General features: G+C 35.2%; 1 protein-coding gene across 2 annotated transcripts; it reads left to right on the top strand.

The window, feature by feature from the left end:
• Positions 1-747: 747 nt before the first annotated feature.
• On the top strand, positions 748-24,255 carry LOC111803303 (DNA polymerase I). 2 transcript variants are annotated; one of them, XM_023687643.1, is made up of 15 exons: positions 748-996; positions 1,366-1,597; positions 2,253-2,332; positions 5,783-5,821; positions 6,826-6,844; positions 9,590-9,643; positions 13,898-14,025; positions 14,542-14,610; positions 14,746-14,831; positions 16,865-16,974; positions 20,293-20,343; positions 21,194-21,252; positions 22,286-22,330; positions 23,295-23,369; positions 23,928-24,255. In XM_023687643.1, exons 1-15 carry the CDS (start codon positions 808-810, stop codon positions 24,045-24,047), a joined length of 1,356 nt encoding a protein of 451 aa, XP_023543411.1. In that variant the 5' UTR covers positions 748-807; the 3' UTR covers positions 24,048-24,255. The 2 variants fall into 2 exon arrangements, with proteins under 2 accessions (XP_023543411.1, XP_023543412.1); XM_023687644.1 differs by lacking the exon at positions 9,590-9,643.
• The last annotated feature ends 826 nt before the right edge of the window (positions 24,256-25,081 follow it).

The raw sequence follows: 25,081 nt of genomic DNA, 5'->3' as shown, positions 1-25,081 counted from the left end.
ACTAGGTTCACATACCAAAAACTGATTGAATCGGAGCAAGCCAAACCAACGAAGTTGACCTAATTTGGTCGTTGAACTATAGCTTCAACCCACTAATGCCAATAAGACTCTGTTGATCGTGTAAAGGAGAAAGAAGCAGGGCTGAAGCACCTCGTTATCACACAAAGGAGTGGGAGAAAAGGAACCCCACGCATTGACTAGACCTCTTGAGAAATGATCGGGACAAAACCCACATCGATCCATCGCAAACCATGTAGGACTATAACATGAAACCCACAATCGATCGATCGCCCAAACACATGTTGAACAATCAAGATCCCATTATGTTAAGAAGTGAATTTCATATTATATGATAATATTTGTATTCTAAAATGGTAAACTATAAAACCACTCTCGTCGATGAAAACCCAATGACATGCCCTCACATGCAAAAGTTCACAACCCATTTAAGATTAAGATCGAGTCGCATATGATTATCATTTAAATAATATTGATATTTTTAGTTAACATATTAATAAATTAATCTTATACAAACTCATTGTATATGATACTGCTACTCATACGTCTTCACGTCTTCACGTGAACGATTTAGATTAAATCATTTATAATTATTTATAAAATCAACAAATTACCATTAAAAAAATATTAATTATCAAGCTTGGGACATAAATCATAATTGTAATTATTTATTCTTGTAATTAATGCTAGAAATTGAATCTCCAAAATACCCTCAGGGTGGGCGAAGATTGTAAACGAGGTTATATCCCCGAATTGGGCGGTGATCGAGGAGGCGCTTTGGTGGTTCTCATGGCCTGCCACCATCTTCACACTGCGACTGCTAGTGCGTCGCACATTTGCAGAAATTTTTTGAGATACATTTTCACCGCCAAATTTGCTTCTCCTCTTCGTTTCTCTTCTTCTTCTTCTTCTTCTTTGAGGATACAGTCTCCTGGTCACCATTGTTTTCCGTCTTTCTCCGTTCTGCTATCCCCGAAGGTAACTCAGTTTCTGCTTATTGGTACTTATTGTTCTGAATTGATTCTAGCATATTTACCGAGAAGTTTAGTTGCAAAAAGTAGGAGGCTCATTAATGGTGGAGTGTTATTGTGTCGATGTGAAATGGGCGAGATATATTATGGTAGCAAGTGTAATTCGATTAATCAAAGAGCAGAATGTGGTTGATGGCTCTTATTGCAATAGTTTTTCTTGTCATCTCGACATGAGAAATGGATACTATTTTGATCTTAGTTGTGATCATGGCGTCTAATTTTAGCGTTTGGTTAAATTCAAAGCAATATACAACTTTTTGCCTCTGTTTTCTGCTGCAGTTTTGACTTCTTCTAAGGATTTTTCTCGGTTTCTCAGGGTTACTGTAGTTCATCTAGAAGTGTAAATGCTGCGATTAACGTAGATAGCAATGCAACTTATCATGGTAGTCCGGCATCTTCTAGTAGCCAGCAAATGCTGCAAGTCCAAGATTCATTATCGAATTCACCCACATGCAAAGAAGAAACTGAAATTGATAGTCCTTCAGATGCGAGGGTCATGCTCATTGATGGCACATCAATCATTTATAGAGCATACCACAAGCTTTTGGGTATGTTAGATTTGTCATCAGAATGTTTTAGTTTGACTTAGTTTGTTATCCTAACTTATATTTTCAATCCGTATTTCCACTGGAGATGGTTTATGTGCATAGAGGATAATTGATAGCAGAAAAGTGGCACACATAAACCCGTTGGTAAAGAAGTAGACTTTAAATTCTTAACATTTTTATTCTTTCATAAGAAACGCGGACAAACTTCATTAATAGAGAAAAAGATATACAAAAATGGAGACGATATATCCCCAAATGCCAAGGGGATTATAAAAAGGATTTCCAATTAGCATTAATTTATATCAAATTAGAACTACAAACATGAGGGAGCAAAGAACGCCATTTTGGTGAAAACAATCTAACTTGCTCCCTACATTCATCACGAGAGGATTCACTGTCTTGAAAAGTCCTCTTGTTCCTTTCATACTAAAGTCTCCGTAAAACCACTACCACTGAATTGAACCACAACGCTCTAGCTTTGCCCCCAAAAAGAAGTCTCATAAATGAGCTGAAAAAAAGCCCCCGAACACCCCTTGGGGAGCACCCAACTTCAGTTAAAACTTAAAAAAGACTACACCAACCAAAAGCAACATACGTTTTTGCTATATTTACTTCTTTGATTTATTTGTTTGTTTGGATTTCTGTTTTGGAGCAGCAAAGCTGCATCATGGCCATTTATCACATGCGGATGGCAATGGAGATTGGGTGCTAACAATATTTACTGCCATGTCACTTGTAAGTAACATTCTTGTTAGGTTCTTGTTTTCAAATGTTATTTTACCTGTCCTTTTTCCAACAATGATATACATTCTACTGATAGTGCCTCAAACCCTAATGCTATTCTAAATGTTCTCCTCATCTTTGTTGTTTTTTGCCATGAAGTAATTTCTGTTAAAATATTACCATAAAATATAGGAATATCAATTTTCAGCTTGTTGGGTATTGGCATAATGCATATGCCGTGTTTGACTAGCCATGGGAACAAAAGAGAAACATATGAGGGATCATCAACATGTAGGAGCTCGGGCCTATCCAAATCATCCTCAATAATTATATCATAGGGTGCCTCTATGGTATGAAAGGGTGGTGGGTCGAGCTCGGGTTTAAAAGTTTTGGGGTAGTGTCTGTGATAACTAGTGAGAAAGACGCTGTATTAGAGGGAAGAGGGGGAGGCTATTCAAAGAAGGTGGATAGGTATGGTAGTGAGTCAATTGGAGAAAGGTGATGTCGTGGGGAGCCTTCATCAAATGAGTGCAAGGGGATGATAATATGTTTTCTTAGTCTAAAAGAGGTTTATCGGTGGCTGTCGAGAACTGATAAAGATGATGAAGGAAAAAGAAGTGATGAGGTGGGTTACAATTCCCTTCCTAGGCCCGTTTGACATTGTCTTTCGGTTTCCAGTTCATTTCCTCTAACCTTACCATCTCTTCAATCTTACATTTCAACAAGACACTTGTTAGGCCTACCATCATTAGGCAATACTTTAGAAGCGGTAGAAAAGGGAATGTACCCTCATCAAGTTAGTATCTCTAAAGGCCTTTTGTTCCAACCTTTCTAAAGCTTCCTTTAGTGAGCGGAGTTTTCCCATGAATTTGAAACCTTCCCACTTTCAGGAACATTTGTTGGCCACCAAGAAACTTAAAAAGGAGTGATAGGAGATCAACATATTTTCATACCTTAGAGGACAGGGTCCCTACTTTGGCTCCCATTGATCCAGAGAAATCGGCCAATGACTCGATGTGTCCCTGGGACCTAGAGATCTTTTGGCACCAAAGAAAGAATCCATCCAAACTCTAGATAACAAGGCTCTGGACCACCCTCAAAAGACAGTTCTATTTTCTCCGAAGTGCAACTATTTCCTTCCGTAGATTTCATCCTTCCTTCACCAATTTGACTAAAGAGGGTAGCTCCATAGATGTCCTATGTTGTTTGACCCTTCGAGGAACTTGAGATTTACTCAAAAGAATTGTAGCAAGTGTCATAAGAAATCTTCCAACCCTTGCACGCAATACTTTTGGGGCACCCATCAAGGGGTTCAAAAGCAATCATACATCTGCCTCTTTGATAACTCATGTTAGACATTTGAACAAATATCTATTCGAAGAACTTCTTTGCTTTTGATCTCACGATGATGAAAGAAAAAAATAGCTTACCCACATGAATATCCCCAAATGAACATTCACATTTGAAACTTTTGATATGAACCAAGACATCTCAATCATGCAGTATATACTTCAAGGAAGATGTGAAAAAAATGATCAAATTACCACCAGATAAAATCAAGTTGCAATTCATGACATATTAAAGAAGAATCAAGTTTCAATTGTTCTTGTATGATTACAAATTTTGGGTGGATGATAATTAAGAGTTATGGTGTTTTATTAATATATTTTAAGGCACTTTATTTACTTTAAGGTTACATTTATATAGTGGCGAATTATGGTCATAAAGTATACATCAATAAGGTTGTTAGATCAAATTCTCAAGAGTTGCAATCATTTGAAATGAAATCAAATTGATTTGGGGTTTCTGCATTTGTGAAATAAAGGTTCGCATATCCACGCGCCTTATGAGAGTTCTTAGATTCAATTGACTAGAGTTTCCATATCATTTGGTATCATTTGTGTTTCATTTGTGTTTCTTATCAATTTGGTTTTTATTTATTTTTATTCTTTTAGCCCATAATCGATTTAGAGTTTAAAAACTAATCTAGAATGAGAGCTTCATTTATTATGTAAATGAGTGTAAACAGAGTGCCCTAAAATTTCTTGAGTGTATACATGTGAGAGAGTGCTGTGAGGTCTTTTGTATTTTCTGAATTTAATTTTGCAACGAAGTTTCTCAAATAGATTAGATTTGAGGACAAATCCTCTTGAAGAAGTGAACAATGATATGAACCAATGCATCTCAATCATGCAATAGCAATATGTACTTCAAGGAAGATGTTAAAAAAATGTTGTTCAAATTATCACAAGATAAAATCAAGTTGCAATTCATGACACATTAAAGAAGAATCAAGCTTTAATTATTCTTGTATGGTTACAAATTTTGGGTGGATGATAAATTAGAGTTATGATATTTTATTAATACATTTTAAGACACTTCATTTACCTTAATGTTACATTTACATAGTGGCTAATTATGGTCATAAAGTATACATGATGGCTAATTATGGTCATAAAGTATGAATGTTACAACTCTTGAAATGCCTCATGGAAGGTGAATGGTTTTATTTTGAGACTATATAACGCCATGTATCTTGTCTTTGTAAAGTAGACTTGGAAAATGTAATAAAAATAGCATTTGTGTTTCTTTTAGCCAAAAGCTAAGTTTCTTTGTAATTTTATGTAGTTTATGTTGAATATTTAGAATCATTCAAGCTTGACATGATCAATCTTTGATCTTGCTTGTGGAGTAATTCAAATCTCAAATAAGTGTTCTTGCCTTGAGATATTCGATCAACAAGGTAATTTGGATCTTACTTTCCCTTGGAGTGGTTCTTGGATATTTAGATCAAAAAGGTTTTACTCTTCAATAAGGTTGTTAGATCAAATTCCCAAGAGTTGCAATCATTTGGAATGAAATCAAATTGATTTGGGTGTTTTTGCATTTGTGAATTAAGGGTTTGGATATCCAGGCACCTTACGAGGGTTCTTAGACTCAACTAGCTAGGGTTTCCATATCATACAATATTGTTCAATTAGCACCTTCGTCAATTCATCTTAGAGGTTGAACACATCTCTTCCTTTCAATCTTCACTGAGCATGTATACACCTCACCAGCCCTAACCTCTTCCCGCTGGCTCTCATCCTTCAGTCCACTAACACATTATGAAAGAGATGAGGAGAAGAAAGAGAGAGAGTGTGTGTGCGTGTGTGCGCGCGTGTCAATCCAAAAGTGTTTTCAACCCATGGTTATATTGACAAAAGTCTTTTGTAATTATAGTGTAATTGTACATCCTTCACTTGTGCTTCTCAATGTCTTGCTGAAACATTTTCTGTTTCTAAGCAAAAAAAGACGGGTGGTTTTACAAATTTTGAAAGATGGAGATATTTCTTGTGATAATTGCTATATCTATTATATATCTTTTCTGCAAGAATTTGTGATTTTTCTGCAGGTAAAGTTCAAGTTTTCTGTTTAGTTTAGTGGTTCATGTGCTTACTCATTATTATTATTCTCTTGCAGATTGTTGATGTTCTGGAGTTTATGCCTTCTCATGTGGCGGTAGCTCTTCTTTTTCCCTCACTGCTCTCTTTAATTATGTTATCTGCAAACATTAACCAATTAAGATTCTTTTAAATATAAGTTTTTTGGTATTTGAAAATTGAGTTCGATTTTCATTTCATTCATAATTTTTTAAAAATTTTGTTTCATCAATCCTTCATTTTTTTTTTTTACTTCTAATTATCTGTTAGCTTCTTTGGCTAAAAATGAAGTGATTTTTTCTAAAATTTTCTTAGGATGATGTGACAATATTTAACCAAAACTCCAGAATTTTTTATGTGGAAAAAAATATATAAAAATATGCTCTCCCGTACGTCATCCGAACATCCACTCTACCCACACCCGCACCGTCGGATTCTCTTGGTTTCCTTTGACTCTAGGCCTCTACCTCTCCCACTCTGACTTCCTATCGGATTTGTTTTTTTTTTTCTTTCCAGATTTGGGGTTGAGGATGGGCACTGGTAGGGAGGGAGAAATAAAGGAGGTGGTGGGGAGAGAGAAATAAAAGAGGTGGTTGGTTGAAGAGAGTGTTTTAAAATATTTTTTTGGTCACATCAACAAAATAAAATTATAAAATAGCTAATTATTGTAAGGAAATATAATACAAAACCATGGCATCTTTATTGTCAAGGAAACTAACAAAAAATCAACAACAGGTACCAAAATGGAGCATCATTGAAACCTAAATGGCAAAAACGCAAGATTTTGAAACCTAGAGACAAAATGGATATTAAACTCTAACCGCGGGGATCAAAAGAGCATTTATCCCTATAATATGTTAGTTAGACTAATAAGTGATGATGTCATTTGATTTGTTGATAATTAGACATGTACGTGTACAGAATCATTCATCCGTCTTTTTAGGGTCATCTCTTATTTTTAGCATAACTAATCAATATCCAGACATTTGCAGGATTTGATGTTTAGCTTGTGCCTCCCATATTTATTGTCTTAACTATGAATGCAATTGCAATATTCACTTATACGTTCTCTATGTTGTGCAGGTTGTGTTTGATCATGATGGTAAGATCTAGGATTCGAAATTATCACATTACTGATTTCTACAAGAACGTGTATGTGCTTGTATTCCATTACTTTTCTTGGATCTGCAGCTTTCATAATTATCTACTTACATGTACTTTACCTGGTGATGGGAAGGATACCAATGTTTAGTGGGTGACAGTTCGGATACTAGTGTCTAGTGGATTATGGGTGATGGGAGAGATATTTTTTTTTTCTCCGAGGTCAGGGTGTTGGAGGGTAGACCCCTTTGCACTTGTTTCTCTCGTTTATATCACTTTTCCTCGATTAAACCACTCAGTGGCGGATATGTTGCCCTTTTCTCAGATATTATGTTCTTCGTACATGCTGGGATTATGATGTTTTTGTTAGCAGGAAAACGTCAGATTTTATCTCCATTCTCTCATTGATTGGAAGTTTTGTTGTAGTCTGGGGAAAAAATATGTTTGTATTTTGAGCCCTTGTTCTTCAGTTGGCTTCTCTTGCAAGTCTTTTTTTTGTGGCCTGGTCAATTGCTCTCTCTCGAGTGGTGTCTTTGCTTCACTGTGGAAGGTGAAAATGTTAAAGAAGGTTCAACTTTTTGGGTGGTAGGTTCTTCATGTATAAGTTAACACCTTGGATCAAGTTCCGAGAAGGTACAAATAGGTTAACGCACTGGATCAAGTTTTGAGAAGGTTGTGCAATTTGATTGGGTCGTTCTGTTGTTTACTTTGTAGGTAGGTGGATGAGGACCTTGACCATATACTCTGACACTGTGACATTGCGCAGGAGATTTGGAGTTATTTTTTTTAGGAGTTTGGCTTAAGGTATCTAGACATAACGCCTGTAAAGAGATGCTTGAGGAGCTCTCTCTTTCCCTCATTTTCATGAGAAAGGAAGGTTATTGTGGTAGGCTAGGGTGTGTGCGATTTTGTGGGATATTTGGGGGGAGAGGAATAGTCTTTAGAGAGTTCGAGAGACCTTGGAGAGGGATGTTTGGACCCTTATATGGTTCAACATCTCTATGTGAGTTTTGATAGCTAAGCTGTTACGTAAATACCCGTGGCTCTTATTTTACTTGATTGGAGGCCATTTCTTTAGTTTGCCTCCGTCTTTTGTGGGGGCCATTTTTATGGTGGCCTTTATTTTTGTATGTCGTCGTATTTTTTCTTTATTTTTTTCTCAAAGAAAGTTCGGTTGTTTATTAAAAAAGAAAACATACGAGAAAATGTTTGGAATATTATTAAGTGGACTTTAGAAGTATTATTAGGATAATACATATATTTTTTCTGAACAAGAAACATAACTTTTTATTGAATAAACGAAAGAGATTGAGGCTCAAGATACATTTTTTTCATTGAACAAATGAAAAGAAACTTCCAAAACCTTAAATTTTAGATTGTAGTGCACGCTTATTTTGGAGTTGCACTACTAAGGCGGACTTTCATTGAGAAGAAAAGAAGAATACAGAAGTGTAACCTAGTGAAGAGAATGCTAACTAAATACAGAACATTATAGAAACCCAACCCAAAGGGATACACTAAACCTAGTCAAGGCCTAAACTCTTTCAAAAACTCTCCACGCCCCTAAAAACTCATCTCTAGCCAATATTTCATAAGACTGCAAACAAGTGGCCTAAAGGAGTATGAAATAGCACCTCCTTCTATCATAAAAAAACGTACTTTTAGGACTGATCGACTAAAATGAAGACTGCTTCAAAGTTTCCAACCCTTGGGTGGTGGATTATAATTGATAAGATCAAGATTGAGGATTCTTGTTGTAGAGGGGATGCAAGCATGAAGGAAATGATGTCAGTCTAACGTGTGATCTTGTAACTGCTCCACCACTTGGGAGGCTAAAGAGGAGACTGGGTATTAAAGTGGTGTGAAGTTAGTGTAGAGTGAGAATCTATTGGTGGATTTTCCTTTCTACTGATTGTAAATATTGATCGGAAATATTTATTATCCATATTTATGTATAATTCCTTCATATTTTTTTAGACGATCTCACTAAATATAAGAGGACCTTGTATATTACCTTTACAAATATTGAAGAAATAAAATATTCTTTTCTCCATAAAAATCGAAACTTATTTATGTGAGAGTCAAGCTTTTGACCATCGATAATTTTCTTTTTCATCCTTCATTCTTTAATTGTAACTCAATGCTGACAGAAATAGTACATGGAGGTGCCTTAGTTGTTTTTGGTTGACTAGCTATCGTTCTATCATCTCCTTAAATCCTTTCAGTCATTTAAATTGTACTTTGGATGTTGGATAAAAATGATGTGACAGAATAAAAAAAGAGTTGAATAGTTCAGAAACATGACTAAATTCCATCGCATTTTGATCAATATCCCAAGCCTTTTTCTTTTCTTTTCTTGGATTGTGTTAGTAGAACTGCATTTGGAGTTTTCTCAATTATAATCTCCGTCGTTTACCTTTTTTTCCCTTCAACAATTTGGAATCATTCAGTTGAACTTCATTCTAGAATTTAAATATTGTGGATTCTTAGACAAATTAGTTGGTAGTTATAAGTGATTTCTATTTAATTTCAAGGCTGGCCTTGTGCATTTTGATGACATAGTAATGAGTACTTGGCGATTTTATACTTTCTGTAGTAAAGTTTCAATTGGTATCTGTCTATCAAAATGGGAGTTTCTTGGCATTTAGTGTCAATTCCCTTCCCAATTGTGGTGGGTAGCGTTGAGGAATTTCACAATTCCAAGAACAAACTAATCCTTTTGGTAAAAACAAACCTTTTCTTTCAGGACATGCATATGGTCATACTTGTTATTCATCCAATGAAAATTTCATGGCAAAAGGTATGCTCTTCTTCTTTGAACGATTGAGTTGATAGTGACTTTTTTTTTTCTCTTTTAAAACAAGAGTAAAATGATATTAACATGTTAAAATTAAGGAAATTAATATTTGTTGGTTACACGTTTTAATCTAGACGACTTTTATTTGAATCCTATTCTAACTGAAGTATTTTGGTGTGTATAATGGCTTTTGTATGGGAGTAATCTAAGTTTTTTTCGTTCATTCTTTGAAAACAAAAACTAGACTTTTCTTTTTCATTAATTTTTTTAAAGCTTCAATAAAATTGTCGAGTTTTGGCTTTTCTGAGAACTATTTATAGTTTATTTTGTTCACCCCTCGCCATGTAATTTTGTGATCTTATATTATAACATTTTTTTAAAAAGGAAACTTGTAGTCTTGAGATCTCAAAAGTTTCTTTTTAGTATTGCTGAAGCGGTGCCTTCTTCTTCTTATTGGGTTAAAAAAGACCAAGAAGTGGTGAGTTGAATTTCAACGAGCTAATTGGTTTTCCTAGCTTATTTGCTCATAACAGTTGGAAGGAAATTAAGCATACTTTGGAAGTTCATTTTAAGGACTCTGTATTGATTAATCCCTTCATGATTTAGAAGACTTTACTAAATTTCAAGGGTGAAAACTCCTTCAAGGCTCTTGAGTCTGAAGGAAAATGGAGACCATAGTGATTTTCATTTGCTTATTGAAAAACGGTCTTGAGAAAAGAACAGTCATCTGACTTTTATTGAAGGTTATGGTGGATGGATCTCCATCAAAAACTTGCCTCTAACCTGTTGGGATAATAGCATGTTCGAAGCTATCGACCATAACTTTGGTGGTCTTGAGAGTATTTCTTCACAAAATCTTTATATGTTAGACTGCACTAAGGCTCATATAGAAGTCAAGAGGGATTTGTGTGGTTTTCTTCTAGCTATAATAGAATTCAAGGATAAAAAAGAGGGAATACGTTTCTTAGATTTGGTGATGTTACTGTCATAGATCCTCAAAATATCATTCATTAACGGAGCTCTCTCCTTGAAAGACTTCTCCAATTCTTTGGACTTGCACCGTTTACATTAAATCATGGAAGATGAAACATTGACATCGTTTACACATTCCTTCCTCCCTCTTTAGTCCCCAGCAAATTTGAATCTCTTATTGAAGCTTGTGGTCTTGAATTATAGAAAATTCCTCCTAAAATATCTTAAAGATTAGTTTTTAATTAAGTTTCAAGAGAGCAGCTCTTTTTGGTCTTTACTTTCTCTTTAAGTAGTTTGAGTTTTGGGGCTTTTGTTCTTAGTATCTTAGTTGGTTTGTTAGATCCTTTTTTGAGGACAATTTTTGCCAACTTTTTCTTATATTGGATCTTTTGGTTACTTGTTGTTGAGTTTTCTTTAGAGCTGAGCTTTGGTTTGATGGGTCCTTTTTGTTTTTGGGTTGTTCTCTTCGTTTGAATCTACTTTAAGATATTGTTTTGTTTTTCTGGTTCACCCTTTGAGATTTTTGTATCCTTTGAACATTTTCATTTTCATTATATAAAATAAGTTGTTTCTAGTTAATAACAAAGAATACATAGAATTTTCGTCGATAATTAAAAATATATAGTAACTGCTCTTAGTTGATGAAAAGTTACTGTGTATCCTCAAAAGTTTGTATCTTTGATTTTTTTTTTTTTCTTTTCCACTAATCAATGAAAAGTTCATATCTAGTTAAAAAAATAACATATTACAGTCGAATAAAGTAAATAACTTTCATTGGAAAAACATATATTGCCCAACCAAAAAATACAAATACAACATACCCGATTAGCCAAAACCAAATGATGAATAAAGCCTATACGTAAACCATAAACAACCATTACATATTCTACCTAAACCTAACAACAACAGAATGCTTGGATACATCTCCAAGGAGCTTGAAAAAGGAAAAGATGAGCTATACAAAGATGCTAAACAAGCATCAAAACTGTAGGAAGGAAAAAATGAGCTATACAAAGATGCTAAACAACCATCAAAACTATAGAAATGAATTCCCCTTCCATATCGATTTCTATGAAACATGAGTTGTTGGAAAATAGCTTTTATCTTCACAGCTCCATAGACGCTTCAACACAAAGCCCAAAAGAAAAATCATCTTAAACTATCTGAATCAAGAAAGCCCATGCAAACAAAATGAAAAGAACCCAAATTAGATGAAGGCAAGGGAAGGGTCGATATTGAATTCTAGTATTAAACCTCGATCTTCATACATGTGTTATGCCTTGCAAAAGCTAGTATTAGAGTGGGCATGGGTAGCACACTTGAAGATAGAGGGAGGCCAGGCGGGAGATGTGCAGGAAGTTGGTGTGAGTTGTCATGGACGTACTTTCTTGCCATTGAGCTTGCTTTGATGATAACTTCAATTAGTTGAAGCAATGGCATATCAAGCTATTGTTAGTCTTGACCACAATCTTGGCCCTTAGAGATATCGTCCTTCAGTCCCCTAGACAGTGGACCACAATTAACACCTCTTTCTCAAAAGTGACATACCTTTTCTCAGCGTCATTCAATTTTTGACATTCGTTTGTGATGAGATATGTCTTGAGGAGTATGCCACCAAAGACAAAATTTGATGGATCTCCTCTTCAAAAAAATTTGGCTAGGTTGGCAATCCTAAGCACCTGCTGTGAAAATCCATCGAAAGTGGCTTGATATTTTAGAATCCAACTCCAATTAGGGTTCTTCTTTAGCATCTCTGTCAAGGGCCCCCCTGTTTAGAACATTCTTTAGTGAACAAGCAGTAGTAATTGATAATCTAGGAAAGAGTGCAGTTTTGTGATGCAAGTTAGCACCTTTCAGCCATGGATGAGTTCAATGTACCAATTTGCCCATATTCGATTGGGTGGCCCAGAAAGCTGATCACTCTTATGCAAAGGAACATTTCCCCCTTTCCTCATACAACTGATTTTTTCTCAACTTCTCAAAGATGAGTTATAGGTGAATATGACATTCTTCTATAGTCGAGCTATGGACACTGTGTCTTTCAGGTAGACCAGCAAACTTCACAAGATACTCATGGAACACTTGGTTCATTATGTGTATAAGGTGGCCGATGCATTTTTAAGGCCATAAGGAATGTAAAGAAACTCACAAGCCCCGTACTACGTGAGACGCATTGTCTTGCAATTAGTCTCCTTCACCATACGGACTTGGTAGTAACTTACTCTCATGTCCAGAGGTTCAAGAAATACTTTGCCACATGATGTTGGTCTCATAAGTCATTGATGAACTTTTTTAGAGTATGGTGTTCTATGCATGGGCCAACACTTCCATTCTACTTCCTTTGGAAGAGGACTAGGGCTCCACTATGACCTTTTGTCGATTGGATGAACCGAACATTCAATAATTTATCGAGTTGTTTTTGAGTTCAACTAACTTAGGAAGGACTATGTAGTACATGTTCTTCGTGGGTAGTTTCTCCCCTGGCAACAACTCAATCTCATGATCTATGTGTCTATGTGGAGATGCAATCTTTGTTAGGCTATCAAGCATGCACCGTAATACTCTTCTAACACTTGTTGGCTTTCTTCAAGGGAAATTTTTAGAACTCTCATCTTTAATCACGAGAATGGCCGTGAATGTTTGTTTGTCATGAGCAAACCCTATGTTTTCTCAACTCAAATTTGAGTTGGGTCTTCAGAGAGGATTCAATATTTAATGGTCTTCAAACATTATTTGTTTCTGATATGCCCATCATGCCAAATTCTTATGGTTTAATGCTTACCAGGACATTGTTTCATATATCTAGTTGGAAAGAAAAAAATGGGGTTTTGAAGAGAAGTATACAGTTCGGTTGGATTGTTTTGAGCTCATCGAGATAGTCGATGGTATTCTGTCTAAATTCTTTCATGGTCATTCTTCTAGTGACATTGTAGTTTTAGTTGTTTCCTACTACTCTCTTTATTTATTTTTTTTTCTNTTTTTTTTTGTATTTATTTTCTGCAATTTACATTTATGCTTTAATTTTATTTTTTGAGTTTACGCTTTGTAGTCTTTGAATTCTTGTACTCTCTTATAGCTTGAGAAGGTTTTGAAGGCTTTCAGATAAGAAAATACATTTAAGCAAGCTCTGTTTTTTATTTTTCATGGCACAACAAATTAATTGGAGAATATAGTTATTTTTTGTTATTTAAGAAACCATATTTACATTTAAATCTACTTGTATTAATGGTCTATTAGTTCAAACTAGTTATCAACTAAATTGCACAATCTTCTGTGTCTATGTAGGATCCACTTTTCGTCATACACGTTACCCTGCATACAAGAGTAACAGGCCACCCACACCTGATACCATAGTCCAGGGGCTCCAATACTTAAAGGCATCCATAAAGTCCATGTCCGTAAAGGTGATTGAGGTAATAAATTGTTGGAATTTCTACTATTTATGAATGTTTGAGTGTAATTATTGATCATCAAATATTTGATCTTTATTGCCTTAATTATTTTTCATATTTGTATTAGGTTTTTTCTATATTTGTAATAGGTCTCTCCTATACAAGGAAACGTAAATTCCACATCATACACAATTAAAATGTTTCTTAGTCCCTCAATTAAGATAAATAAATGATTTTTTCGTAGTTTTTTTTATTAGCCTACCAGATTTTTAGAGAGAGAGGGAGGAAGAGACTAGAGAGAAAAAAATATATGTTTTTATTAGACTACTTCCAGATTATTTGCTTTGCATATAAGGATGTAGTAGTTACATTCAGCTTTTTATTAGCAGCTCGATGAAATTTGTGTACTTCTTTCCTACAATATTTACTATCAATAACCTGTTCTAATCTTCTTCTAGAATTAGTCATGTCTTTTGTTTGTTTGATTATTTAGCCTGTTATTCCCTGGTGGTTGGCTTTAATTAGACTCAATGATAGGTACCTGGAGTGGAGGCTGATGATGTGATTGGCACATTGGCTTTGAGAAGTGTTGCTGCTGGGTGTAAGGTGACACACTGAATAGATATTTCAGAATGACATAGGGGTCCTTTTTTAATTTATTTTGCATGCTTGCCAAGATTATGTTCTTTTATGGGGATATATTTAATCATCCACTACTTGATCTTATTGAGTGTCAAACAGGTTCGTGTTGTCTCCCCTGACAAAGACTTCTTCCAGATTATATCTCCTTCATTACGTCTTTTACGAATAGCTCCACGTGGGTTTGAGTAAGAACATATGGATTACTTGTTTACTCATTAAAAATGAATTCCTCTAACTTAATAAAAGAAATAGTTTTTTCCTGATAAATTTGCAGTCATTTTCTCTATGGACTCTGAGGGTAGAATAGTTATATCTTATACTTTATGCATTAATATTGTTCTCCTTATCGTAGCTGAGGGATTGGCATATGATTGTTGTCCAAAATAGAACACCTGCATATGAAATTTTTTCTCCGTATTAAAGGACCACAATTAGGCATGCATTTTTTTATATCTGGCTTTTTTGTTCAATATTTAGACTAGAAAACTAAAAATATCTGTTTTTCTTTATTATTACTTTTTAATTGTTACTGGGAAGATGATCGATAATCTAATCCGTTCTTTTGAAATTTTATTATTGAACCTGCATAGGATCATAGAGTTTATTCTTGAAAAATGAGATGTAGGTGGGTTCCATGAGAGTCTGGGGAAGGAAATCCCTTCATTGTGAGGGTTGAACAAGAGCAGTTTGTTTTTCGAACTAGTGAATTGGGAAAGGTGGAGATTGAGGAAATTTACAAAGAAAATATGTTAAAGATTTCGTTGAACCTTAGGTTGTAATTGGGTTCAGTTACTTGGGTAAGGATCTATTTTGATGTTGGTGGGTTGCATCTGAAGCATTAATCTAGATTCAGCTGGTTTCAAACCCTGGGAAAATTGGTGTGTCATAGGTGGTGGAGTGTCCTTAGTGGACAAGGTCTTCGATTATCATCCACGAAAGAGAAGAAAGATAAGGTAGATACTGGTTTTACCACGAATCTAGAGTGCTCCAAATCAGGGGGACAATCGTTCTGCGAATTCTTCCTCCTATTCTGCTTCTTCATTCACTTATTTGGTGAAGGAAGGAAGTAATGGATTGGAAGAATATATGGTTACTTAGAGGAGGAGATGTAGTTCTCTTTTGAGGCTCCTAAGTGTCCTGGTAGTATGGAGCATGCAGCTGATCCGTGGTTGATGTTCAAATAGGAACTTGGAAGGAAGTTCGAGGAAGTACTAAAAGTGATGCAATTTTGTGGCCACATGGCTTATTATTTTTGGCGAGGATCATTGTCTTAGTTTGAAACTTTTAGAGTTAGAGTTCGGCGGGGGAGATCTTGTGTATTATATGGTGAGTCCAGGGGAGATCTTGTGTATTATATGGTGGTGAGTCCAGGGGAGATCTTGTGTATTATTTGCTGATTCCAGGGGAGATCTTGTGTACTATATGGTGAGTCCATTATCGTGGAACACTGAAACTATAGCTTAGGGTAGGTGAATGGTCTTCAATAGAGGTTAGGTGAAGGTTCTTGTGTGGAAGACTGGATGGATGGAGGATGTGATTAGCTTGGCACAGGGTGTAAGAGTAGGTGCATCTTCTTCATCTTTGGGCTTTCAACGAAGTTTTCTTGTTGATCTTTTCTCCTGGGCTATTGCATGGCGCTGCTTTGGAGCTTAGCAGGAGTGTTTTTTGCAGCTATGGCTCGTTAAGTTTCCAAGATCTTCTTCGACATTTTTGTTCTTCAATATTTTATATGTCTCTTGGCACTTATATTTGGAGACATTTACTCCCTCTGTGGGTTTGATCCTAACATTTCATTATCTTTTCATCAATCAATGAAACTAAGTTTGTTTTTTGTTTTAAAAAAAATTAAAAAAATGAAGATATATACAGAATTATTGAAAAAGAGAGTGCTTAGAGAGATGGGTGAATTTGATCCTAGCATTTCACCATCTTTTCATCAATCAATGAAAAAAAAGTTTAAAAAAATGAAAACAATGAATTTATATATAATTATTGAAAGAGAGATTACTTAGAGAGGGGTAAATGTTTATAAAGATAAAGAAGAGACTCCGGGAGAAGGGATGCTTAGAGAGAGCGAGGATGTTTAAATCATGAGTTCAAATTTTTTTGGCTTTTTTTGTTTTTTTGTTTTTTCAGTGTGGCTTCAATTTTTGGATTTGATTTTATGGTACCTTCTTTGAAACTTCGACATTTACTAAGCTTCTCTGCCCATTTTTAGGATGGTTTCTTTTGGGCTGGAGGATTTTGCCGAAAAATATGGAGTTCTGGAACCTTCTCAGTTCGTTGATGTGATGTCTTTAGTTGGTGACAAATCTGATAATATTCCAGGTGATTTATGAATCTCTGTCTAAAAACCTCCATAACTTCGTTTTGTACCAATTACAACGCAATTGCAACTTTGATGATTTGTAAGTGTCTTGGCGCCACACTTGGTGACTTTGAACTGAAGTACTTTTCCATGCTTCAGGTCTAATCCACGGGACAAAAATTACTCTAGGGGCAAAAATATCATTGTAACCGAATGTAATATTGTTACCAACATAAACATGCTGAATTTGGAAATTTTAGCAGAAGAAACTAAGGTCCTGTTTCCTTATTAATGAGTGTTTTTCTTTTTGCTGTTATTTATTAGGAATTTTCTTGAATCAAAATTAAAACCTATTGTACTAATGCCTAGAAGCTGTCCGAAAGCGGGAATAGAATCGAAATATAATACTGTATAATTTTAAACTAACTTGCTACAACAATTTTTTTTTTTTTTTTTTCTCCCTTCAGAAGAGACAATTTCATTGATGATTGAAATTTACAAAAGGGATATAATATCATGGTGTTTACAAAAGACCTTTCCAATTTGTAATGAGGGTGACATAACTATAGGAAGTAAAAATATTAGAACTTTAACCAAGATATAGCTTGGTAACAACATTGTTGAAAAGTTGTGTGTAGGTCTGTGTCATTTCTCTGATTTTTTTTCTTTCCATAGATTCCAAAAGAAAGTCATGATGAGGTTTTTCCATAGTAGGGCTTTTGCATTCTTGAAAGGGTGGTACGTTAATGCAATATCCAAAAGATCCTTTACCTCCCTAGGAAATGTGACATGCCATCCGAATATATTGAAATCGTTGTCTAGAAATTATGAGCGTATGTGCATTTCATAAACAAGTGACTTTGTGATTCGTTTTTTTCTTGCATATTGGACACCAATTTGGAGCAAGAGTGGTGTAAGACACTCTTTTCAGAAGATTTTCACTTGTGCTAATGGCTTTATGCGCTATTTCCCAAAGGAAAAACTTCACCTTTTTAGGCTGATGTCCTTTCCATACTCTCTTTGCTAGGGTGGGATTTATTGCTTCTACTTTTTCCCCCATGTCCATCATCAAGGATTTTGTAGAAAAGACCCTATCAGCGTTGAGGAGCCAAGTCAGTGAGTCTGCTTTGTTTGACAAGACCATAGAGGCAAGGTCAAGAGTTAATTCGGCCCATTCCGTTGCTTCATTATCCTTTGAATTCCTACCAAGCTTCAGGTCCCAGAATTTGTTGACAACATTCCATGTTTCTTTGATCGTGACTTTTTTGCTATGAGAGACTGTTAAAAAACGGATACCTCAAGGCTAGCGTGTTGTTTTCAATCATGGGTCGGTCCAAAATGATCTGCTTCTTCCATCACCCACCTTATGGCAAGTTCGGTTGGTGATGAGGTTTTGATGTTTCTTTATGTACTTTCAAGGCCCTTTTGTAGAAGATGGAGGAGTGATTTTTGTTTGATGTAGGAGTATATTTGACCTTTATAAGATTTCTCCACAAGGCCTTTTCTTCATAATGATATCTACATATCCATTTGGCGAGGAGAGCTTTATTCTTCTTCTTTATCGAGAGAAGACCAAGGCCTCCCTTTTTTGTTGGGAGGTTTATAATATTTCATCCAACAAGGTGTAGATCATCTTTCCAGAAACTTTTCCATAAGTAGTTTCTAAAAAATCTTTCTATATGACTTGTATTAGGGTGAGCCTTCCACCTTTTAAAGTATAACATGATGACCATGTTGACAACCTTCTTTCTCTTCAACAGAATAATCTTCCAGGGTGAGTCTACAACAGCTTGTTTTTACTTCTCCAAGTAATGCCGATTATAGATCTCTAGTCAGTTAATTCTCTATCCAGCTAGCCTAAGTGTAGAGTTTTACCAGTCTATTTGATGGCTTTTTGGATAATAGCCCATGATCTTGAGTTCCTTTCAAGTATCTCAAAATTTTGTTTATAACTCTAAGATGATGGTCATATACTGACTAACAAAACTCACAGAATATGCGATGTTTGGTCTGGTATTTGAAAGATAAATTAACTTTCCCATGATTCTTTGATACATGCCCTTGTCAACTGGAATAACTTCTTCATTTTGGTGTAGAACTAAATTCAGGTCTATGGGTGTTACTGCAGGTTTACACCCAAGATTTCTCATCTCTTTCAACAAGTTTAGGACATTTTCTTTGAGATTTTTTAAAAAATCTCAAAGGAAACGAAATTTTTTTGATTGAAGAATGAAAAGAGGCTAGTACTCAAAAGATACAAAGCTCCACAGAGGAATGAAAATAAATAGCTAGGTTAGGCTGGAAAGGATTATGTGCAATATTGATCGCACAACTTTGACGGCACGACTTCAACGTCAAGGCACGACTTCAACCGTAGCTATGATGGCTCCAAAATTTGGTCAAGGTGGAAGATTGGTAGCCATGAAGGCTCTAAATAAATTTAGTCAAGTGGGAAGATCGGTACCTATGAACACTCCGAATAAATTTGGTCAATATGAAAGATCGGAAGCTATGAAAGACTATGCCAGTTAATCACACCTCGTAGAAAAGAATGACTCAGATACCCGGTTGCAAGTGTAAAATTATCTTGCTGCTTTTTTATACTTAATTTTCAAAGTGGTACACCTTTCTTTTTATAATAAAGAAAGGCTAACTAAAGTACCTAGATACTACCTAGAAAATAGGTAACAATGTAGAAAAATAAATCCCTAACAATATAGACATTATTAAGGCTAGGATTTAAATAGATATAATTAATGTCATTCCTTCAACAAAAAACATAAACCAACAATAAAAAAGAATTATAATTCCTCCCAATAAGTTTCGTATCAAATCTGGAGTTCCCGTGTTCAAACGTCTATAATGTCATTTTCTTTCCATGTAATGTTGACAATTATTTGTTAAATTTTCTACTAATTTTCAAGCCCATAAGTGAGAGAGTTGTTAGAATATGAATGGAGTATTAGGAATGTGAATTCACAAAGGCCCCCATTGGCAAGGGCTTGGGGTCCAAGGTTCACTCAGATACCGAGCCTTGGGCACCGGGTGCCCCTTGGTATAAGGGAGCAAAGCTCCGACTCCTGGTTATCGGAAAAAAATATGAACTCACACGTGAGTAGTAGTAAGAATATAAATAGAATATTAAGAATGTGATTAATAATTAAATTTCCTATAACCCAACAACTTAGCCAAGTTTATAACCTTGTACTAGTTAAGATTAGGCAAAGTTGCCCAAGTAACCGAGGACTGAAAATGTAGCAGTAGATTGCCTTTCTATCATTACTAGTTTGTGAAGTCTTTAATTGACTAGAATGGTGCTTGATGTGCCCTAAATGCAGGAGTCGATGGAATTGGAAATGTCAATGCTGTGCAACTTATCACTAGATTCGGTAAGTAGGTTTAAGAGACTATTGCCTTCCCGGAGAATTGTGGACTACAATTTATTCAATCACATGTATGCTTACCGTCTGATATTTTATTGTTATTGAGAATAATGGTAAAGGTGAAAACCTGCTTTCTACGGCGGACTAATCTATTCAAGGAAATAATAAATCCTATTAATCAGGAGATATTTTTGAAAGAAAAATTGTAAGTCAGGAGTTCTTAAGTATTGAAGTTATAAATGACTATAAATCTTCAACTACATTTCAAATAAGCGTGAACATATAAGATGAACAATAAAATATTTTGGCAATTTGATTTAGATTTCTCCTGGCATCTTTTTGAAACTGCTGTTCAACTTGTTATCTTATGTTCTACACATTTTTTTTTCTTTCTTCTTTTTGATTTGATTGGAAAAAAAAAAAAAAAAAAAAAATTCATGTGAAAAACATATAAAAGAATGGAAATGGAGGAGAAATCTTCTAACTAAAACATAAAAAATATTTAAAACACTTCCTGCGAATGCTTTGAATAAATTTTGTTATTTTTTTTTCTTTTTAATTTTTGGAAGTTAGTCTTCCATTGTAATTTTTCATTTTATCCGTGGAAACTTGTGTTTCCTTGTTAATTAAGACGCTTTCTGCAAAAGTAATCCTAAAATATAAAGTTTTTTTTTTTTTCATTTTGTGACCACAAAAGGTTAATTAGAACTATATTGTACGGTATAAAATGAGAATGCCTTGGTACTATACTTTTGTGTTCCTTGATTATGTTTCTTATCTTAATCCTTTATTAACTTGTATGTTGTGCCTGAAATATGATGGTTTGCATTTACTTATTTGCAAATTCACTTGTCAGGCACATTAGAAAATTTGTTGCAACATGTTGATCAAGTGGAAGATGAACGTATAAGGAAGGTATGTCTATCAGAGTATAATAACTGGCTTCTCAACAAAAAAATGTATGAAAACACTTGTATTGTTTTCAGTGTATTTGATGCGGTAAGCATATACGATTAATGAATTTTGTTAATTTAGTCATGTTGTTCGGTGCTGGATTTGATTGCATTCAGCCTTTAAGATTTCTGGGTTGAAGTCAGACTTGTAAAACAATTCTGATAATTTATTGTTTATATACAATAATATATAATCAATTGTTTATTTACTATTCGACTAAGATTGAGAAGCAATTCTAGGAGTAGAAAACAAAGCAAAGAAGTTCTAGTAAACAAACTTATTTTTTAAATACAAAAACAAAATTATAATCTAATGGTCTTAAATAATCTCAGTTATATTTGAAGTCAGTTTGCTATATTTGTTGTTCTTTTATTCCTTTTTCTTTCTAGTTTCTGTGTAATCAGATTTGTTTATGGAAACTAGCTGGTACTAAGCTCCTTATTTCACCCTTAATGACTGAAAATTTTATTTGAAATTGGTCCTGAACTAATCCTTCACTCCTAAGATTATTAAAATATTTTTTGTATCTTGTCCCGAACAAATTATCATCCCTATTAAGATTCCAACTTAAAGGGAAAATATGAAATCTCTGGAAAATTAGTTTTCTTGATAAATCCCTATTTATTATCTCTATCTACTTCAGTAAGCATGTTTTGGGTAGAGATGCTTTTGTTAATGTAACAAAATGAAAAGGAAATTATAATGATGGACTTGTTTTACAATGATTTTAAAGGTTTAATTGTTTGTGAAAATATATGCATTGTGAAATTAAGAACGCATGCTCGGGAAATGAGCAGAAGAACGACATGGATATGAGCATGAGATACCAGTAAATTTTTCTTTTATACAGATATGTCATACTTTGTGATGCTTGCATTTACAAGATAATGCGAAAGGTGGACATATACAATACTCTAAGAACTGATCCATCAGTTACTGCAAATACAACAAATACTTGATGCTTGGTCTTTATTTTCATTCCTTTTTCTTGTAGATGTTGGTAACAAATGCTGAACAAGCTATCTTGAGCAAGGACCTGGTAATTTCACTTCAGTTTTATTAGGTTACTTGTGTTCTTGTGAAGGCAGAATTTTTTTTCCGCATATACTATATTTGGTTGATATTTTGGGGTAATTTTCTTTAGAATCATAAGGACTAGTTAACTCTTTTCTCCTTGATACTCTTTATGGTCTTAAACAATAATCAGTATTTTGAAAAGCATGCCTCGTGTCACCGTCACAAGGCGTGTTGCCCATGGTCGCATGCCCGTTACATGCTGAATCCCTTGCCTTGTACTACTTTATCGCTTTTCTCTACTGCTTTCATGTTATATAATTTATTTCTTGCTTTTTCTAAGAGTATGACATTTCGGCAAAATCATGTCTACGCCGGGTAGACATGAAATGTCCCAAAATGTATTATAGGGGATGAGACTAGTTGTCAAATTTTCCCTACCCGAAAAGTTATATACTGTTTAAGCTGTTGTTGTTGCCTTTTGCTTGAATGCTATATAACACCGTTTTCAATCTCACTCAATCTTGCTTTTAAACCCTCTTTCAAAATTTTTTTGCCCCGCTTTCTAAAACCTTCTTAAATCGGGGCTAGAGGCTTGAGTATACACGTTGCCTGGCCGTAGGCGACGCGATTCGAAAGTTGGCTTGACTCACTCAGTGGTAAGAGTGCGTGCCGTAAAAACGCCAAGTCCGCTGCCAAGAAAAAGGCGATCTCGCAAAGAGGCCCTCAACTTCTGTTTACTTCTTCATGACATTTTGTGAATAAATTAAGAAATATGTTCCAAAAACTGTTATTTTCCTAAACAAATATTCATTTAATCCCTTGGAATGGTCGACTGGTTAGGCAGGGGAATGCAATTGTAAGTAGCATGGATCCATTGTTTCTTCTTATTACATAAATGCAAAAACCTGTACTTGACTTAAATGTAAATATTGGCATCCACCATGTTATTTTAACTTGTTGCTTCATCCAAGTCATTTATGCTGCAGGCAATCTTGCGATCTGATCTTCCGCTCTATATGGTACCATTTACCACCAGAGATCTTTTATTCAAGAAACCGGAGGTTTGTGCTATTATTTGTAGGACATGGCACTTATTCGAATTTTACTGTTCAATCTGGTGATGCATTGCTAGAAATTATTTGAAACTTTAGGAAGGACTTAATTTGACCCACTAATGGGGTCTCAATTGGGCAAAATACTGATTTGAGAAATGAGACATTTAAGAGTAAGATTCTCATTAAAGTGTTGATATAATCAAATGTAACGCCCAAGCCCACTACTAGCAGATATTACAGATATTGTCCTCTTTGGTCTTCCCTTCAAGGTTTTTAAAACGTGTCTGCTAGGGAGAGGTTTCCACACCCTTCTCCTCCCCAACCGATGTGGGATCTTACAATCCACCCCCTCCGAGCCCAGCGTCCTTGCTGGCTCAACGCCTCGTATCCACCCCCTTTCGGGGTTCAACCTCCTCGTCGTGACCTCAACATGCACTGCTGTGCATGGTGTAATGGTATTCATATATTCAGCTATTTGTAATACGTGTGTTCAGCTTTCAAATGCTAGAAGGTGTTTAGAAGCAAGACAACTGTGAATTTTGACAGAAATTTTTGGTTGTACAGGATAATGGGGAGAAATTCACAAGCCTCTTAACTGCTATTGGTGCATATGCAGAAGGATTCTCAGCTGATCCAATTATGAGGAGAGTACTAAACTTATGGAAGAAGCTTGAAAAAAGTTAGTGATCGATGTCAATTTGCTCAGCCTCTTGTCCACTTTGTTGCATGTAGATTTGGTTTTGTTGTATAATTAGAGATGTTAGCAGAGGTTAGAAACCAAATTAGTCTCTGTTTATGAATACCCCCTTGTTCTTCGTAGCCTTTGAGCAAAGAAAATGAGAAACACAGGAAATTTCAGCTTTACATGTGATGGAGTATCCCTTGCTGTGAATCACTGAAAACTTGCTTCTTCTCCACTTGGAGCATATTGATTCTTTAGAAGATGGAGGTATTTTAAGCTTTTAAATTCATTCAAAATTTAATATTTACAATATTGAAAGATGAGACTTTTAACATACTTTTAACATATATATCAGGATAATGTTGTTGCCAATGAATTCGACTAGTTTGGTGGAGTTTATAAATAGCAAGTAGATAGGTCATAGAGTACGAGTCATTCATACAACATGAAATTTATCCAACCATGCTTAAAAGTGTTTCAGTATTGAGTTCACTTACTTCTTTGGCCCAAGTAAAAGTCACTAAAGGTCATTGTTAACTTGATCTTGTTCCTCAATGTCTAACTCCACCTATGGAGTCCCATGACATCATATTTAAGAGATCATTGAAAAAAATTAATTCATCTAATTGCATCAACTAATCGAAATTTGGCTCCAAACATTTTAAATTAGTCAAATAGTAGCTTTACTGACCTTAGACATTAATAATTACTTAAAAAATGACTCCAAAATGGTAATATGGGGTCAAATTGTCCAATCTAAGTTGAATAAGCTATCGAGTTGAATGGAAGCTGACGGCAGGGAGCAAGCCGCGGCTAGGAGGGAAGCTGCATTGAGTTGTAAGCATTGGGGGTCGGGCTTGGGTCATGAATGAGTTGGTGCGTGGGTCATGGATCAGGTTCAAGTCATTAACGGGCTAAGGTGTTGGGCTACTGAGTCGTTAGGTGTCAGGATCGAACATTTTCAACCGCGCCGTCATGATCTACGTGCTCATGACAAGCCTTAAGGAAAATCCAAGTCCCATATTTAATTTTTGGT

Source organism: Cucurbita pepo, chromosome LG10 (assembly GCF_002806865.2).
Source record: "Cucurbita pepo subsp. pepo cultivar mu-cu-16 chromosome LG10, ASM280686v2, whole genome shotgun sequence".
Lineage (NCBI taxonomy): Eukaryota > Viridiplantae > Streptophyta > Magnoliopsida > Cucurbitales > Cucurbitaceae > Cucurbita > Cucurbita pepo.
This window is presented reverse-complemented; position numbering and strand designations above follow the sequence as displayed.

Bases quoted from the DNA above. Each gene is read 5' to 3' on its own strand.
- LOC111803303 (XM_023687643.1), top strand. From the start codon at position 808: ATGGCCTGCCACCATCTTCACACTGCGACTGCTAGTGCGTCGCACATT. The intron at 22,331-23,294 runs GTAATTTCACTT...TTTATGCTGCAG, and splicing joins CTATCTTGAGCAAGGACCTG to GCAATCTTGCGATCTGATCT. The intron at 23,370-23,927 runs GTTTGTGCTATT...TTGGTTGTACAG, and splicing joins TTTTATTCAAGAAACCGGAG to GATAATGGGGAGAAATTCAC.